The sequence below is a fragment of the Pleurodeles waltl genome, chromosome 10 (assembly GCF_031143425.1).
Source record: "Pleurodeles waltl isolate 20211129_DDA chromosome 10, aPleWal1.hap1.20221129, whole genome shotgun sequence".
Classification (NCBI taxonomy): Eukaryota; Metazoa; Chordata; class Amphibia; order Caudata; family Salamandridae; genus Pleurodeles; species Pleurodeles waltl.
In genome coordinates this window covers 506,330,064-506,349,535 of record NC_090449.1, presented here as the reverse complement: position 1 = coordinate 506,349,535, position 19,472 = coordinate 506,330,064, and the positions used below count along the sequence as shown (strand labels likewise).

Below are 19,472 nucleotides of genomic sequence, written 5' to 3'. Positions count from 1 at the left end.
CTCTAAGATGCCCTCTGTGTGCATTTTTTTATAAATCCAACACTGGCATCAGTGTGGGTTTATTATTCTGAGAAGTTTGATACCAAACTTCCCAGTATTCAGTGTAGCCATTATGGTGCTGTGGAGCTCGTGCATGACAGACTCCCAGACCATATAATCTTATGGCTACCCTGCTCTTACAATGTCTAAGGTTTCGCTTAGACACTGTCGGGGCATAGTGCTTATGCACCTATGCCCTCACTTGTGGTATAGTGCACCCTGCCTTAGGGCTGTAAGGCCTGTTAGAGGGGTGACTTACCTATGCTATAGGCAGTGTGAGGTTGGCATGGCACCCTGAGGGGAGTGCCATGTCGACTTAGTCATTTTCTCCCCACCAGCACACACCAGCTGGCAAGCAGTGTCTGTGCTGAGAGAGTGGTCCCTAGGGTGGCATAAGACATGCTGCAGCCCTTAGAGACCTTCCCTGGCATCAGGGCCCTTGGTACCAGGGATACCAGTTACAAGGGACTTGCCTGGGTGCCAGGGTTGTGCCAATTGTGGAAACAATAGTACATTTTAGGTGAAAGAACACTCCGGTGTCCTGAGCTGAAGTGACTCTAACTTTTAGAAATCCCCCATCTTGCAGATGGAGGATTCCCCCAATAGGATTAGGGATGTGACCCCCTCCCCTTGGGAGGAGGCACAAAGAGGGTGTACCCACCCTCAGGGCTAGTAGCCATTGGCTACTAACCCCCCAGACCTAAACACGCCCTTAAATTTAGTATTTAAGGGCTTCCCTGAACCTAAGAATTTAGATTCCTGCTACTAACAAGAAGAAGAGGACTGCTGAGCTGAAAAACCCCTACAGAGGAAGAACAGAAGACACCAACTGCTTTGGCCCCAGACTTACCGGCCTGTCTCCTGCCTTCCAAAGAAACCTGCTCCAGCGACGCTTTCCAAGGGACCAGCGACCTCTGAATCCTCTGAGGACTGCCCTGCTTCAAGAAAGACAAGAAACTCCCGAGGACAGCGGCACTGCTCCACAAGAACTGAAACTTTGTTTCAAGGAGCAGATTTAAAGACCCCTGCAACTCCCCGCAAGAAGCGTGAGACTTGCAACACTGCACCCGGCGACCCAGACTCGACTGGTGGAGAACCAACACCTCAGGGAGGACCCTCCGGCGACTCCAAGACTGTGAGTAACCAAAGTTGTCCCCCTTGAGCCCCCACAGCGACGCCTGCAGAGGAAATCCCGAGGCTCCCCCTGACCGCGACTGGAAAAGACCCTGCACCCGCAGCCCCCAGCACCTAAAGGAACGGAACTCCTGTGCAGGAGTGACCCCCAGGAGGCCCTCTCCCTTGCCCAGGTGGTGGCTACCCCGAGGAGCCCCCCCCCCCCTTGCCTGCCTGCAACGCTGAAGAGATCCCTTGATCTCTCATAGGAAACCATTGAAAACCCTACGCGTGTTTGCACACTGCACCCGGCCGCCCCCGCGCTGCTGAGGGTGTGCTTTTTGTGCGGACTTGTGTCTCCCCCCCCCCCCCCCCCCCCCCCCGGTGCCCTACAAAACCCCCCTGGTCTGCCCTCCGAAGACGCGGGTACTTACCTGCTGGCAGACTGGAACCGGGGCACCCCCTTCTCTCCATTGAAGCCTATGTGTTTTGGGCACCTCTTTGACCTCTGCACCTGACCGGCCCTGAGCTGCTGGTGTGGTGACTTTGGGGTTGCTCTGAACCCCCAACGGTGGGCTACCTTGGACCAAGAACTGAAACCTGTAAGTGACTTACTTACCTGTGAAACCTAACAATACTTTACCTCCCCCAGGAACTGTGAAAATTGCACTAAGTGTCCACTTTTAAAACAGCTTATTGTGTTTTATGTAAAAAGTATACATGCTAATGTAATGATTCAAAGTTCCTAAAGTACTTATCTGCAATACCTTTCAAATGAGATATTACATGTAGAATTTGAACCTGTGGTTCTTAAAATAAACTAAGAAAATATATTTTTCTATAACAAAACCTATTGGCTGGATTTGTCTCTGAGTGTGTGTTCCTCATTTATTGCCTGTGTGTATGTACAACAAATGCTTAACACTACTCCTTTGATAAGCCTACTGCTCGACCACACTACCACAAAATAGAGCATTAGTATTATCTCTTTTTGCCACTATCTTACCTCTAAGGGGAACCCTTGGACTCTGTGCATGCTATTCCTTACTTTGAAATAGCACATACAGAGCCAACTTCCTACAACATACAACTCTGCTAATGCACCTACTGCTGTTCTGCAGTGTCCCCTACTGTTCCACACTCTGACTTCTGTTTTAGGACGTAGGGAAGCCCATTAACTCTAATCTTAGCTGCCATCTTTATTGAAGAGGGTCTGTTTCGCCTATCTCACTCCATTCTTTCCTTTCCTGTTTACTCCCAATATTTTCTATCTCCCTCACTTTTCTCTATCCAGCTCTTTAAAATCCACACGTTAACAGTTTTGCTCTTTCTATCAACTTTTTATTTCTACTCCTCACCCTCTTTTATTTATTTCCGTCTTGCTACCTTCTCTTTCAAACTCGCAAAAACGTGGGCGTTTCTTTCCTTGGTTAGTTCCTCTTTGTTTTTTCTTCATCAGGCGTACCTATCTTTCACCATTTTTTCTCTTCCCTTCATTCTTTTTCTTTCTTGATTTGCTCTCTCCTTTCACTCGGTATGCGTCCTCTCCCTTTTTTTTTTTTTTTTGTTTTTTTTTAATACCTTTCTTCCTTTCTTTGATGTTTTTCTTAACTTTCTGTCAATTCACCCCCCCATCTGTATGTGGAAGCCACATGTTACCTGTCAGGACCCAAATTGTCAGTGGTTTTCCTATTCTGTGTCTCTGGGAAATGTCAGTACATACATGCCCTGGTTCTTTCACTGCTTGTTTCTCTCACCATCTTTTTTCCCCTAATGTTCGTTTTTCTCTTTCTTTTCACACTTTCATTATTGTTTGTTCTCTTTCTTTCGCTGGCTTCCTTCCCTTTTTTTTCGTCTTACGTGTTTGCTCTATTTCTTCCTAGTTGTGTTTTCATTTTCCTTCTTTCCCTTCCTTTTTGTTTTTTGCAACGCCTTTTCTTTCTTCATTATGTCTGCTGTATTCCTTTCTTATCTTTTTCTGCCCCATCCGCTTTCTCTCCTGAGGCCTAGTTATCAATGGAGCAACAGGTGCAGTGGCACCGGGGCCCAGAGAGCTATGGACGTCACTCAACTCTAATTACTGCTGTATTTTCCTACCGAAATTGCAGTCAACCATTTTCTTTTCTTACTTCAGGGCCCATGACTCCTTTACTATGCCACTTATCCCCTACATCTTTACTCCCGACTCCCTATTTCCTTTCACCCTTTAATCCATCCATGGAGTTTTGTGGATTAAATTCTGCCAAAAGTTTATTTCTGATAAAGGTTTATATGATAACTGTATATGTTGTAAGGGAGGAGCCAAGATGGCGGCAGGGACGGTCGCTTGACCCGAGCGCTCCGTCCCCGGCCACTCCGAGATATCCTAATAGGCGCCCCCCCAGCGGCCTGGCAGTGACGGCCGGGACGGCGGCATGGCTGGGGGAGACCGGGGCATGCAACTCGCACTGTGAGCGCTCCCCGGACCACGAGCGAGGCGAGTCTGGGACTCGTCGGGTGCGGCGCGGAGCGGGGGGAGCTGCGGCTGCAGCCCCGGTCGTGCTCTCACCGGGCGCGGCCGCCTCCTGCCTGCCTGCGACTGGGAGAGCGGGGGAGGCGCGCCCGGAGGAGGACCGTGCAGTTTGTCCAGCTGGGCGCCCAGAGACGCCGACTCGAGGTGCCGGGGCGCCATTTTAGATCTCGGCGGCCGGCGGGGATGAAGGCGGCGGAGGAGCAGTGAGGAGGCCCGGTGAGGCAGACGCGAGGCGGCGGCGGCCCAGCAGGCAGCGGGGATTCCAGGCTCAGAAATATTTTAATTTAAAAAATAAATAAATAAAAGAAAAATTAAAGAACAAGGTGAGGAGGGCGCCTACGAGGAGGGGAACACCAAAATTACTCGGAGGAGGTAAACCTTGGGAACGGCAAGCGCCCCCCCCCCCCCCCTTCACTCCGCCGCTCCATCCTCGCAACTGGGCAAGACAGATGCGGATTGCGTGCTCCTGGGAGCACAGTTTATTCAACAAATGCAGAATGGATGGCTGGGTTGGACTGTGGATGCGTGGACTGCCCTGGACTTACTAGCAGTGGGTCCCTGCCGCAAATGCTCCTAGCTGCACGAGGTATATTCGCAGCACCCCGCGAGCGCCTCAACCCGTGATCTCTCCCGCGCCTCACCCGACCGTCCAGCAACTCTCCCCTCCAACTGAGGGAAACCTCTGGCACCAAGCCCAGCCGCCACACAAGAAGAAGCAAGTGTTCTCCCCTAATGACTGCACCCTCTACGCATTTCAACGAGCCCGGTGGACAGCTCCGCGGGAACGTGGAGTTAGACCATTGAATTCATCAATGTCTGTAGTATCTGTCACTGAACACACAGGCCATAATAAACCAAATTAGGACTGGATGCTCCTTTGCTTCACTGCCTAACCTCAAGCCCACCAGTGCGAAGTCTCTGCAGATTGGGAGGCAACCTCATAATAGCCAAAATGGCCGGAAGAGCCAAGTCAACCAAGAACCCAGATCGAACTACCCAAGGGATAACGCCTACAGATCAACAATTTGGCCCATCCCTACAATCTCTGGAAAACACACTTCTAGCGCATTCTGCTCAGTTCGAGAAAGTATTGCAGGCAATACTGGACACTAAGTCATCACTGGAGGGTAGAATTGATGCAGTCGCGCAAGACCTGAATCTCCTACGAGTGGATCATCGTAGCCTAGCCGAAAAAGTAAAAACAACTGAAGCTGAAATAGCGGAACTAACTCCAATAGCGCAAGGGAACCAAAAACAAATTCAGCGCATGGATGAAGAGCTGAAGATCCGAGGAAATGGAGAGCAGGGCGCGCCGAAATAATGTGAGATTTCTGGGCTTTCCGGAAAGCATGCGTCAACCGGAATCAGAAATTTCCCTATAGCAGTGGCTAATTAAAGAGGTGTTAAGCGGGGCTCCATCCAAGTTTTTCTCAGTTGAAAGGGCTTATAGAGTCCCGGGCAGGCCTCCAGCCCCCGGCCAGTCCCCCAGACCATTGATTGCCAGGTTCTTAAATTACAGAGATCGAGACGCAATACTGCAACAATTTCGCAATAAGGGCCCGTTCAAGTATGAAGACTCGAACATCAATGCCTACCCAGACTTCACGCAAGAGGTGCAAAATCAGCGTAATTCTTTTGTTAAAATCAAGCAACGCTTACGAGAACAGAACATAAAATATGCCCTGCTCTTTCCAGCCAAGTTAAGAGTAGTGATGGAGGACCGTACCCATATATTCACCAGCACCGAGGACGCCTGGACATGGCTCCACGCCAAGGGCCTTGCATACCCCCAGGAAGACGCAGAGGAGGACGAGAAACGGGGGAGATCCACTGCAGGGAAGCGATTCTATCGGCGCACCAGAGGCCAGCCCAATGTCTGGCAAGCAGCAGAGGCCAGAGCAAAAGTGCTTAAAGAAATGCCGCTACACATGCAAAGCAGCAGTATAACTCCCGACGGGCCTGTGGAGCTGGAACAGGACTCAGACACAGCCAGCTCCGTATCCACGGTAACAGGAGAACTAGGTGGGCCGAAGGTCACCCCGAGATCTGCCGATGACCTATAAATTATTGGCTCAGATCCAGAGTGAACACTAGAGATGGCGATTGCAACTGGAAAACTTAGAGACTCCACGACACTACCAAGCTGTGGGGATAGAGTGCTTCCAACAATATACATCTTTGATATAAACACTAAGCTAAGTGATTTGGGGCACAAACAGGTGGCGGGTGGGTGGGGCCAGAGGGAATGGAAATATGCCAAGGGGGGGCTCCTGAAGATATTGGCAGACTTAGTCTGCGGCATGATGTGAGCCCCTTACAAGAGCCACATCTGTAAGATATGAGAATCCCACTAAGCAAATCCAACTGGATAAAAGTTATGTTACACATTTTTAAGTTCTGTGGTTTCACTGTAGTTGTAAGTAGTATAGGGGGTTTAATTAGGGGGGTGGGGATCAGTAGTTTAGTAGAAATGCAGCGATCGGAATAACTTAATGCACTAAGGATGGACCTGCACACGCTATATCTAAATATTAGCAGCAGAAAGGCAGAGACCAGGTGGCCCAATATTAAAACCCAGGCCCACAACACAGCAACATACCCCCTGCACCCTACAAGATGTCTTCTAGAAGCAACATGGGGAGCCAGTATATCATATTAACATGGAATGTCAGGGGCCTTGGGACGCCGAGCAAACGGGCTAGAGTGCATGCTCGACTTAAGAGACTAGGAGTGCATATCGCTATTTTGCAAGAGACACATATGCTAGAGGGGGATTTACGAGACATGCGCGTGAAGTGGGGGGGCCAGTTGATAGGCACAACATATTCGACCTTTGCGAGAGGGGTGCTGATTTGGATAGCAGCGGGAGTTCCATTCCTCATGTCAACACACAAGATAGACCAGGGGGGGAGGTACGCAGTAATGGAGGGCAGATTGGATGGTAGACAAATGGCAGTGGTTGGGGTATACGCCCCCAACAGTGGCATCACAGGCTTTCTTACCACTCTCACCCCAACGCTGCTGACCCACCCCATGCCCCTTGTCATCTGGGGAGGTGATTTTAACAGCATCCCAGTAGCAGCATTAGACAGAACCAGCGCCCACCAGAGCGCATCAACTGACAGGAAGCTCGTAAGTCCCCTGCAAGAATGGGCAAATGTTATGGGCCTATATGATGTATGGCGGTTAGGCCATCCAGAGCAAAAAGAATATTCATTTTATTCGGTCCCACACAACACCCACACTAGAATTGACATAATATGGGGCACTCGCGAAATAGGGGCGCTGATCACTGAATCCGAATACTTGGAAAAGACAGTCTCGGATCATGCGCCTCTGCGGGTAACCCTGAACTGGGGCAGGGCACGTCAGGTAATTCCCACTTGGAGATTCCAGGCGGAGGCTCTACAGGATCAAGCATTCGCTGCAACATTGGGGAAATCTATAGGCCAATATTGGGAAATAAACGCTATGTCTGCAACAACCCGGGCGATAGAATGGGATGCCCACAAAGTAGTGGCCCGTGGAGTATGTATGTCCACTACGTGGGGAGTGAGACGCTCCTTACAGGCGGAAATTAGCAAACTCGAGAAGGAGCTGAGGATTGCGGAAAAGGCGGTAGCACGGGGGGAAATTACCAGCACTGTCCTTCAAGAAAAGCGCTTAAAATACAATGAGGCAGATAGCAGGCTCCGCTGCCACGACTATAAATATTACTTAACCAGGTTGCAAACAGAAGGAGATAGATCAAGCAGAATGCTAGCGTGGCTACTCCGCGAGGATAGACAGCAGGCTCCGATAGGGGCCATCCGGGTGGGCGCGCAAGAGATGGCTACTACACAAGCAGAAATAAACGAGGTGTTTAGGAATTACTACTCTAACCTATACACTAAACGTACTTCGTGTACAGCTACACAACTAAAGGCCTTTCTAGCGGACTCCTTCCTACCCCAACTACCACAAATAGATAGAGATGGAATTGAAACCCCCATAACAACAGCAGAAATAGAACTAGCCCTTGCACAGCTGCCCAGGAACAAAGCGCCCGGCGCGGATGGCCTCCCTTCGGAGTATTATAAAGCCTATTTACCCAGCCTGAAATCCCATCTGCTGGGAGTGTTCCAGGAGGCGTGGGCTAAAGAAAGCTTACCCACGTCTCAAAGGGAAGCTATGATAGTGGTACTCCCTAAACAGGGTCGAGTCCACACGGATGTGAAATCTTATAGACCACTATCGCTGTTCAATACAGACTGCAAAATATTAGGCAAAATATTGGCCAACAGGTTAGCCCCCCTCATGCACTTATTGATACATGCAGATCAAAGTGGCTTCATCCCCAAGCGTAACACCTTCCTAAATATTCGAAGATTGCTGGGCATAATAGGAGATACCCCCAAGAATGCACAGGAGGAAATGGTGCTCTCATTAGACATAGAAAAGGCCTTTGATACGCTCGAGTGGGACTTTCTGTTGGCCACGATGGCCCGTATGGGAATAGGCCCCAATTACATCCGCTGGGTTCGGACATTGTACTCTAGCCCGAACGCGAGGGTGAAATCAGGCGGGGTGATTTCTGATAGTTTCCCGATTTCTAGGGGGACACGGCAGGGATGCCCCTTATCCCCGCTATTGATTGCCATAGCAATGGAACCGTTAGCGGCAAAAGTTCGCCTCATGGAGCACGAATGGGGAATTATTAGGAATGGGTTATATCACACGATTTCACTATATGCAGATGATGCGTTGATATATATCAGGAACGGTTGTGCAGCTATCCCACCTGTAATATCTTTATTGGCCGAATTCGGAGGCCTGTCTGGCCTTGTGGTAAACTGGGAGAAATCGTGTGTCTTTCCCCTGGTAAAAAGGGCTCCCAGCAATCCTGATTCCCCAGAGGTAGGACACCTTAAATGGTGCCCTACAACATTTAAATACCTAGGGATAAACATATACCATGCCACGGAAGACTTAAGAGATGGGAACCTGGGGAAGGCGCTAACATCTATAAAAGGCTCTCTACAATTCTGGAACAAGCTCCCTCTCTCGCCACCCGGCAAGGTGGCGATCGCTAATATGTTGATTCTACCTAGGCTTTTATATTACTTTGCGGCCCTGCCGATAATCATTCCCAAAAGCTTCTTTAGCAATTTAAACACAGCATTGCTGCAGCTCATCTGGGGAGGTGGCAGAGCGCGAGTGGCGCTATCCACACTACAACGCCCGCTGGATAACGGTGGCCTAGGAACTCCGAATTTTGAAAAATACTACGCAGCCGCACAACTTCAATGGGTCCAATATTGGATCCACAGACCAGAGCAAGCGGAACCTACGAGCCTAGAGCCTCGGCGGAACGGGACTCCCCTTTTAAATTGGCTGTCGACAAAGCCCCCCAAAGTGGCACTGGTCAACCCATTGCTTGCAGCTGCGTACGCGTGCTGGGCCAGATAGGTGCAAAAAAGAGCGGATAAGCTCCCATACTCTCCACACGTACTGCTAAATTACCTATTGGTGGGAAATGCAGCTAGAATGCAAGCTGTAAAGCTGTGGAATGAAGCAGGAATACTGACCGTAGGGGATTGCTATGAAGACGGTAAATTAATGACGTTCGAGGCCCTCCAGGCCCTCACGGAGATAAATCCGGGACAGTTCCTGACATATCATGCCGTATGTCACGAAATCAGAAAAATATGGGGAACGGGCGCCTCGGAACCAGAGATCTCCCCTGTGCTTCACCAGCTTCTACAACATAGTGATCAAACAAAAACAATATCCAATCTATATAGAATCCTCAACAAGACCCCCTGATACACAGACAGGGAAAGCATGGGATAGATGGAATGCAGTACTTCCCACCCCGATCCCACTGGAAGACTGGCTCAGGGCCCTGTCCCACATCAGAGGTGTGTCAAGGAATCCCAAATTTAGATATACCCAATTCAATTACACGCATCAAACATATCTTTCCCCAGCCAGAATAAAGCGCATGTTCCCTGATGCAGTTTCAATATGCCCCAGATGCAGATTGCCGTCAGCACCCTTCTTCCACATGGTATGGGATTGCCCGAATATACAAACTGCCTGGGCGGAGGTGGTAGAGGAGGTATCTGGACTTACAGGACTTGCACTGGTAGCAGACCCCGGGTCCTGCCTGCTGGGACTTAGGAAGAGACCAAAAAAAGACATTTACACAAATTTATAGACCTGGCCTTTTTAATGTATAAAAGGTTAATAGCAATGCATTGGAAAGCCTCTAAGGCTCCCGATCTGAAATCCTGGCACTCTCTAATAATACGCTGGGCTCGCACTGAATATCCGGTACTAAAAAGAATGGTGCGCGAAGGGCGACAACACACAGGATGCTCTACCTGGGAGGATATGGTAACAAAGCTGGAGGCCAAAAACGATGAGAAGCCTCATTGAATTGGGGCGCGCGTATCCGCAACAACCACAGCATAAATTCCCCTGCACCCCCCATCACGGAAACAGAATTCATAGGACATCCAGACAACACAGTGCACACACATCATCTCCTCCCATCTCTCTAGTAATAATCGCCCACTAAATCTGTCACCACAGTGTTAGCGTGGCGCGGGGAGCAGGAAACCAGGGGAGGCACCTGCATACACTAATCTAGTTGATGCCCCCCTCAGACATTTAGGGAATCCATGCACGCAAAGCAAGGTCCGCACTGGCCTCAAACGAATGCCTATATAAAATAAACAATGAAGGATAAACCTATGGAGGGTGCAGCCAGAAAAGATACTGCAAGATTAGAAGTGTTCCGTGAAGTGCATATTGGGGGGGTGTGTAACTGTTTCATGACTTAGATAATTAGCCACTGTTTTGGTTTATCCTGTGGTTGCAAATTGAACAATTTGTATCATATTTTGAAAAATAAAGCAATAAATATATTTAAAAAAAAAAAAAAAACTGTATATGTTGTAAGAGAGGAAGAAGGTAAATGGAAGTACTCTAGTTAAATGCTGGCCCCCTGGAATTATATGGCAGGCAAAGATGAAATTGTGAGGCAGGGTTGACCGATTTATGTGGCAAGAAAAGTCCAGTTATGAACTTACAAAGCCAATCGCTCTAAAGCAAGAAAATGCAAGACCTATTGCATTGCAAATGCTTGTTTTCTGATATAGTGAAAGTAGCATTTATACTTAGACATTGTTTGGAACGTAGTTAAAATACGTAAACAGTTTGTTTTGTATTGTGGTGAGACGCATTAAAGGTTTGCATGATTCTGTATCAAAAGGTTTGCGTAAATCTGTAGCGCCATATTTGTCTATGTAGAAAGTGCATTTCATCCAAATTGGAAAATATATAATCTGAAGCTGTTCACAAACTTGAGTAGTTAATGGATAGCAGTAGCCAATGTTTGTTTCCCTCACACGGGTAATTGTGTTCTGCTGTTCCACGTATTCCTGTTCTGTGTGTAAGGAATCTTACGTTGCCCCATTCACTAAGCCAACAGATTTTGCATAGGCAAAACCTATTGGCTTTGCCAATGTTTTTTGTTGTTTCTCTAGCTCCTCATTTCTATTGGATGGGGCATGATTAAAAGTAAAGTACAAAAACTATTGATTGCTTTAAAGGAAACAGAAGGTTATATATAGTAAACCTGCACTTTTTGGAAGTTAGAAGGGAACTAAACTAAAAATAAAATCAATGTAAGGAACAATTAAATTGAGGTTAATGTTAAAACATTTTTCGTTTTGTGCCTGGAATCATAAAATGGACTTGAGCATGTTCACATTATGATGTGCGATGCTAAAGTCCATAGAGCCATCATGTCTGTGCAAGGAGCAGTTGACCCACATGATATACCGTGGGATTGGGTGATGAGCTTCCCTTGCCAAAATGTTTGAATTTTGAGGTTGTTAGTTTGCAGTTTTATTTACAGATGCTATTGCCAATCTGTTGTTGCATAGTTAAATTGTGATTTGTATTTAATTTGGTGACAATTTGTAATAACCATAGTAATGTGTTCAATGGTTAACATTTTAATTTTATAGCGCTTACTACCTCTGAAGAAGTGTTGAAACGATTTACGGCAAGTAGCACTGTATTCTGGAACCCAAGGTTAGCAGTTAATGTAGTGGTTGAGATTAGTCATGGACTCTTAAAAAAAAAAAAAAAAAAAAATTGCATGTTATTTACTTCTGTTGTCATTAGTGGGGGCTATGCGGTTTCAGGTGAATGGCTAGTAGAGATTAGGTAAAGTTGGGTTACAAGGATATGGTGTTAAGAGTAGAGGTTGTGATCTATGAAATTAGTTATCAGCCAATTGCAGAATTAAGAGACTAAGGCAGACTGACGAGACTATACTCAGAAATAGAAGGGATGCAGATTAAGGAAGTTAAGAAGAGGATCACTCTGGAAAAAGAAAGGAGCAGTCGAGTAGAAGTAAATAAAGGTCAATTTTTTCATGCATGGTTTTAAGAATATAATAGGAGAAGGTTTTCTGAGATATCAAGCAATCAGAGGATGTAAGCTGTAGAAATAATTGTAGAGATTTAATATGTTACTATGATCACACCTCTCCTTTTAGGGTCGAGCCTGCGTTAGCATGCACTAGCGCATGCGTATTGCTTGTGAGGCGCTCTTGTAAACAGAGAAGGGCTTAGAGCCTGCCTTTTCCTTACCATTTGTTGGCTTGCATGGCACTCTGCTTTACTGCCTCGTAATTGGTCACTGCAGGCATATCATCATTTCCTTTCCTATGCGTGGGGCAGGAGCTAAGCACTGATTGGTTCAACGTAATCAGTGTCTACCCGCTGCTCCCGAATTGATTTAGATACTAGGTTTTTCTTTTTAATTTTTTAGTATGCTGCAAACTAAAGGAGTGTGACTGGCAAAAACGTCCCAAGCGGGACAAACACAAATGTAAAGCTTTTTTTTTTTTTTTAATTTTCTAAAATTAACTTTTTTTTTTTCTTTTAATTTGCCAAGTCTTCTTCTTTTCTCGCTTGCCCTCATATTTTATTTTGCCTTTCCTTGTGGGAGTCGTACTCAAGAGGACAGTTGTCTTGTTCTAAATATCACAAAGTGACATTGTTTCTTTCTTATGTGCAATTTCCAAAATTCTGCTTTAGCACAATTGTGAGGTACACTCCAATCTACCCTATCTCACCCTGCTCAATCCAGTCCACTCCAGGCCAATCCAGTGCACGCCAGACCAATCCAATCCACCCCACACAAGTCCAGGCCACTCCATGCAAAACCAATCACTTTAATCTGAGCCACCACATTACAATCTGCCTCGCTCCAATGTAGAACAATCTGCTCCGCCTCCATCTAAAACAATCTGCTCCACTCCAATCCAAAACAATCTGACAAACTCCACTTTGACCCACTCTAATCTGCCCCGCTCCAGTCCAAAACAGGCTGCCCCGCTCCAGTCCACCATACCCCACTCCATCCCAATTAACCCTATTCTGCCTGCTCCATTCTGCCCCACGTATATATCCAAAACAATCTGCCCTACTCACATCCAAAACAGCCTTCCCCGCACCAATTTGCCCCCACCACCCCGCCTCAATCCATTCTCATCCGCTTCAATCCACCCCACCCAACTCCAGTCCATGCCACCACAATCCACCCAATTCAGGTCCAATCCAATACCATCCCAATCCTAATCCACTCCAACCCACCTGACTCCAATCCATTCCACCTCACCCCAATCCACCCCACTCTATCCCACTTCAGTCCGATCTACCCTGCTCCAGTCCACCCCACGCTATCTAATACACCCCACTCCAGTCCACCCAATCTCACCCCCCCACTCACTCAGCACACTCATTCCAATTTACCTTCCTCAATCCCACCTCAGTGCAGTCTACCCCACACCAACCCATCCCAATCAAACCCACACCACTCCAACCAGTCTGTTCAGCCCACTGCACTCCAATCCAGCCCACGTTTACAGTCCACCCCCTCTCCAGTTCGATCCACCTCAGTCTACCCCAATCCAGTCCAACCCACCTCAGTCCAATCCACTCTATCCACCCCAACCCACTCCACTCCAGTCCAACTCACTCCAGTACAGTCCACCCCCTCTCCTGTCCAATCTAACTCACTCCCATACAGTCACCTGTCTCTTGTCCAATCCAACTCACTCCCATACAGTCCACCCCACTACAGGCCAACCTAATCCACCCCACTCCAGTTCACCCATTCCAGTTCGCCCCACCACAAACCAATCCAGTCCACCCCACTCTCCTCCAGTCCACCACACTCCACCCTATTTCACTGCACAAAACTGAACTCTGAAACCCTCTGCCACTGAACTCTACGTCCTCTACTCAACTCTTTGTCCCCTTTCCACTGTACAACACTCTACTCCAAGAAATCCACTCTAGACACTCTACTCTCCCACACTTCACTCTGCGACACTCCACACCACTAACTTTTAGCCTGCTGAACAGCAGCCATTCTGGTGTACAACATGGCAAAAAGACATTGCCAAAGCCAATATCTTTTGTATAGGTGAGACCTATTGGCTTTGGCAATGCTTGTTGTCCTTACCTATGAAGAATGTCTTTAACCGGAGATGCGAACACTGCATTATAAGGGTGATCCCTCATGATAGCCCGTTGGTGGTATTGCAGCTCATACCTCCGTTTTTAAAGTGTCTTCTGTCTTCTGTTTTATTGCAGGCATTGGAATATGCAGAGCACTTCACCCCGGAAGAAACACGAAAAGTGTTGTTGGCTTTAGCTGCCCAGAAACGACGCTCTGTCTCCCTCCTGCGTGCCCTTTCATACCATCTTGTACAGCGACACTTCGGGCTGAGCACTGGTGTTCTTCTGGATGTCGCTTTTGCATTTGGTAATAGCCAATAACCGAAGGCAAGGAATGGCATAAACACCACCATATAGTTCATATTTCTGTTTCAGTAATTGGTTTGTGTTCTTGCTCCGAAACAGACTAATGAGCACTGATCCACCGAGGCACAGTCTGCTAGCTAATGTACTATTTAGGGTATGCAGTCCAGCCTTGAGTGAGCATCAATACAGCCTATGCTGTGTATCAAAAGCCTATGGCTGTACTAAAAATCATGTAGTTAATTTGTGTCTGCATAGAAGCATGTTTGTTGTACACCTTGCTGTGTGGCTGTGCTCCTCCTCATCGCTGGTTAACTTGTAAATTACATCAGCAATGCCTAGTTGGGAATGGGTTGTGAATTTATTTTGATGTAGGCAGATGTGAGGCTCAGGCAGCTCATTTGTCTGATGTGGCATTAGTTCTACATCTAGACGGTGTGAAGTTATTAGCATAATCGGTTAAAATGAATGATTTTAGAACTTTTCTGTGTCTCCCTTATGAATATGTGGGCCTGACAAATTAAAATCATTTAGTGCCCTTCTAAACCCTTAAAGCCATAAACCATAACTTAATAAATGTAATTTTTATTTCAATTTTGAGTGTTCTTGCCTTTCCCGATGGGAGGCTGTGTCTTTTACCTAGCCTGTGCTTTGCTGAAGTTGTAGGGCCTCCCGGTTTAAAAGTTGGCCAGTTAAGTGAAAGAAGTTCCTGATTTCTACCGTTTTAAAGGAAAGCTGAATTTCCATCAGGCCCAGTTGCTCCAGAAAATGGCATCCGATATGTTACCGAAGGTTTCGGAGATGACCCCAAGTGAAGTGACTCGCTGTGTAAAGTCGATGGCTTATCTGAAGTGGCTCAGCCTGCCGCTTTTTGAAGCATTCACAGAGGTGAGCTGTGTGCATCTGATGATGTTGAAGAAACCTGTGATGTGAAGAGAATCGGAGTAATTGTGTTTCCTTTCTTAATTACCCTAAGTAGCCCACTATAGTGCTAACGTGTGTGTAGAGCGCGCAAAAGTCTAAAGCATTTGAACTAAATGTAAGCGTCCTCATGCTCTTCAATTGTAAACATTGCCAGAGGGATGAGAGTAGTACTCCAGTCTTGTGCACAGAACTTGATGAGGTCTGCTCAAACTGAGAGACCAGAGTTATGATGTTAGCTTTGAGATTTTTAAGTCGCTATCCCTTCCTCCCCATAACTTAGCTGAGACCATCCTCTTGGTTTCACATTTACATAATAAATATTTTTGGATAGTGTTCAAACCAAAAACTGCAGCATGAGGCTTGGCTGACTGGTCGTAAACCAATTTTAATCAAATGCAGTTTTAAGGAAATACAAAACCATCAAAAATTAAAGGAAACGTCGTAAAGGAAATATAATTTTAAGGGAAATTCCAAAATTACTTTAAACTTGGGTAGCGTTAAGAACTATTGTGAGGTATTTGGGTTCAAGGAAGGGTAATTGTAGGAAGTTGGCTCTGTATGTGCTATTTCAAAGTAAGGAATAGCATGCACAGAGTCCAAGGGTTCCCCTTAGAGGTAAAATAGTGGTAAAAATAGATAATACTAATGCTCTATTTTGTGGTAGTGTGGTCGAGCAGTAGGCTTATCCAAGGAGTAGTGTTAAGCATCTGTTGTACATACACATAGACAATAAATGAGGTACACACACTCAGAGACAAATCCAGCCAATAGGTTTTGTATAGAAAAATATCTTTTCTTAGTTTATTTTAAGAACCACAGGTTCAAATCTAACATGTAATATCTTGTTTGAAAGGTATTGCAGGTAAGTACATTAGGAACTTTGAATCATTTCAATTGCATGTATACTTTTCAAGTTATTCACAAATAGCTATTTTAAAAGTGGACACAGTGCAATTTTCACAGTTCCTGGGGGAGGTAAGTTTTTGTTAGTTTTATCAGGTAAGTACGACACTTACAGGGTTCAGTTCTTGGTCCAAGGTAGCCCACCGTTGGGGGTTCAGAGCAACCCCAAAGTTACCACACCAGCAGCTCAGGGCCGGTCAGGTGCAGAGTTCAAAGTGGTGCCCAAAACGCATAGGCTTCAATGGAGAGAAGGGGGTGCCCCAGTTCCAGTCTGCCAGCAGGTAAGTACCCGCGTCTTCGGAGGGCAGACCAGGGGGGTTTTGTAGGGCACCGGGGGGGACACAAGCCCACACAGAAATTTCACCCTCAGCGGCGCGGGGCGGCCGGGTGCAGTGTTAGAACAAGCGTCGGGTTCGCAATGGAAGTCAATGAGAGATCAAGGGATCTCTTCAGCGCTGCAGGCAGGCAAGGGGGGGCTTCCTCGGGGAAACCTCCACTTGGGCAAGGGAGAGGGACTCCTGGGGGTCACTTCTGCAGTGAAAGTCTGGTCCTTCAGGTCCTGGGGGCTGCGGGTGCAGGGTCTTTCCCAGGCGTCGGGACTTAGGTTTCAGAGAGTCGCGGTCAGAGGAAGCCTCGGGATTCCCTCTGCAGGCGGCGCTGTGGGGGCTCAGGGGGACAGGTTTTGGTACTCACATTCGTAGAGTAGTCCGGGGGTCCTCCCTGAGGTGTTGGTTCTCCACCAGCCGAGTCGGGGTCGCCGGGTGCAGTGTTGCAAGTCTCACGCTTCTTGCGGGGAGTTGCAGGGTTCTTTAAAGCTGCTTCTTGAAACAAAGTTGCAGTCTTTTTGGAGCAGGTCCGCTGTCCTCGGGAGTTACTTGTCGTCGTCGAAGCAGGGCAGTCCTCAGAGGATTCAGAGGTCGCTGGTCCCTTTGGAAGGCGTCGCTGGAGCAGAGTTCTTTGGAAGGCAGGAGACAGGCCGGTGAGTTTCTGGAGCCAAGGCAGTTGTTGTCTTCTGATCTTCCTCTGCAGGGGTTTTCAGCTGGGCAGTCCTTCTTGTTGTTGTTGCAGGAATCTAATTTTCTAGGGTTCAGGGTAGCCCTTAAATACTAAACTTAAGGGCGTGTTTAGGTCTGGGGGGTTAGTAGCCAATGGCTACTAGCCCTGAGGGTGGGTACACCCTCTTTGTGCCTCCTCCCAAGGGGAGGGGGTCACAATCCTAACCCTATTGGGGGAATCCTCCATCTGCAAGATGGAGGATTTCTAAAAGTTAGTCACCTCAGCTCAGGACACCTTAGGGGCTGTCCTGACTGGCCAGTGACTCCTCCTTGTTGCTTTCTTTGTTCCCTTCAGCCTTGCCGCCAAAAGTGGGGGCCGTGGCCGGAGGGGGCGGGCAACTCCACTAAGCTGGAGTGCCCTGCTGGGCTGTGACAAAGGGGTGAGCCTTTGAGGCTCACCGCCAGGTGTCACAGCTCCTGCCTGGGGGAGGTGTTAGCATCTCCACCCAGTGCAGGCTTTGTTACTGGCCTCAGAGTGACAAAGGCACTCTCCCCATGGGGCCAGCAACATGTCTCTAGTGTGGCAGGCTGCTGGAACTAGTCAGCCTACACAGACAGTCGGTTAAGTTTCAGGGGGCACCTCTAAGGTGCCCTCTGGGGTGTATTTTGCAATAAAATGTACACTGGCATCAGTGTGCATTTATTGTGCTGAGAAGTTTGATACCAAACTTCCCAGTTTTCAGTGTAGCCATTATGGTGCTGTGGAGTTCGTGTTTGACAAACTCCCAGACCATATACTCTTATGGCTACCCTGCACTTACAATGTCTAAGGTTTTGTTTAGACACTGTAGGGGTACCATGCTCATGCACTGGTACCCTCACCTATGGTATAGTGCACCCTGCCTTAGGGCTGTAAGGCCTGCTAGAGGGGTGTCTTACCTATACTGCATAGGCAGTGAGAGGCTGGCATGGCACCCTGAGGGGAGTGCCATGTCGACTTACTTGTTTTGTCCTCACTAGCACACACAAGCTGGCAAGCAGTGTGTCTGTGCTGAGTGAGAGGTCTCCAGGGTGGCATAAGACATGCTGCAGCCCTTAGAGACCTTCCTTGGCATCAGGGCCCTTGGTACTAGAAGTACCAGTTACAAGGGACTTATCTGGATGCCAGGGTCTGCCAATTGTGGATACAAAAGTACAGGTTAGGGAAAGAACACTGGTGCTGGGGCCTGGTTAGCAGGCCTCAGCACACTTTCAATTGTAAACATAGCATCAGCAAAGGCAAAAAGTCAGGGGGCAACCATGCCAAGGAGGCATTTCCTTACAGTAATGTTTAGAGCTAGGAAGGATTTTTAGGGGTCAAGAGTAATTGGGATTCAGGCATAGAAAGGTGTTTTTAGGGTTCGTAGATGGCTGCAGTGTAGGGATGGTGAGGGGCTTCTAAAGTTCATGGATGAGTGGTGTTTAGGTGTGTGAGGTATTCGTTTTCAGGCATGGGTGGAGTGTAAGTCTATTGAGGGGGGTTCGGGTTCATAGATAGGGGAGGTTAGGGCTTGTGAGGGGCTTTTAAGGTTCAAGTATGGTAGTGGCTGAGGTGGTGAAGAGTTTTTGGGTTTCAGGATGTTGGTGAAGGGTTTTAAGGATTAAGAAAGGGTTGAGAGGAGGTTTTAGGGTTCAGGGTTGAGTAGTTTAATGTAATAAGTTCTTATAGGTCATGGATGGCTAGTGTTTAAGGGCGGTAAGGGTTTTTATGGCTCAGGGGAGGGGTGACGTGTGGGTGTGCTGAGGTGTTTTAAGGGTATAGGATGGGTGGGGTTTAGGCATAGAAAAGGGTTTTTATGGTTTAGCACTTTGTGGAGTTTGGGGTAGTGGGTGATATTATGTTTCAGGGTTGGGATGATTTTCAGGGAGGAATGTAGTTTGTGTTGTGAGTGATTTTAGGGGACAGGGATTGATGTGTTTAGGGATTTGGTGGGGTCAGCAATGGCTCTTGTTTGTGTGGTGAGGGGTCAGCAAATTGAAAGTCCTTGTTTGACAGCGTAAAAGATATAAATATGAAATTTTCCCCTGAAGTAAAGCACTGAAATAAACATCTCAGGCAAAACTGTTTACGTAAATGAGCTCTGTAACCATTGCATTCATAATTTAAAAAATAAGCTT

General features: G+C 47.5%; 1 protein-coding gene across 6 annotated transcripts in view; it reads left to right on the top strand.

The window, feature by feature from the left end:
- TBRG4 (transforming growth factor beta regulator 4) overlaps positions 1-19,472 on the top strand; it is a 61,181-nt gene that overhangs the window by 24,289 nt on the left and 17,420 nt on the right. For all 6 annotated transcript variants that reach the window (XM_069210911.1, XM_069210914.1, XM_069210910.1 and 3 more), the window contains exons 4-5: positions 14,326-14,497; positions 15,224-15,381. In XM_069210911.1, the coding sequence (XP_069067012.1) occupies positions 14,326-14,497; positions 15,224-15,381 (330 nt within the window). The remainder of the gene's footprint in view (positions 1-14,325; positions 14,498-15,223; positions 15,382-19,472) is intronic.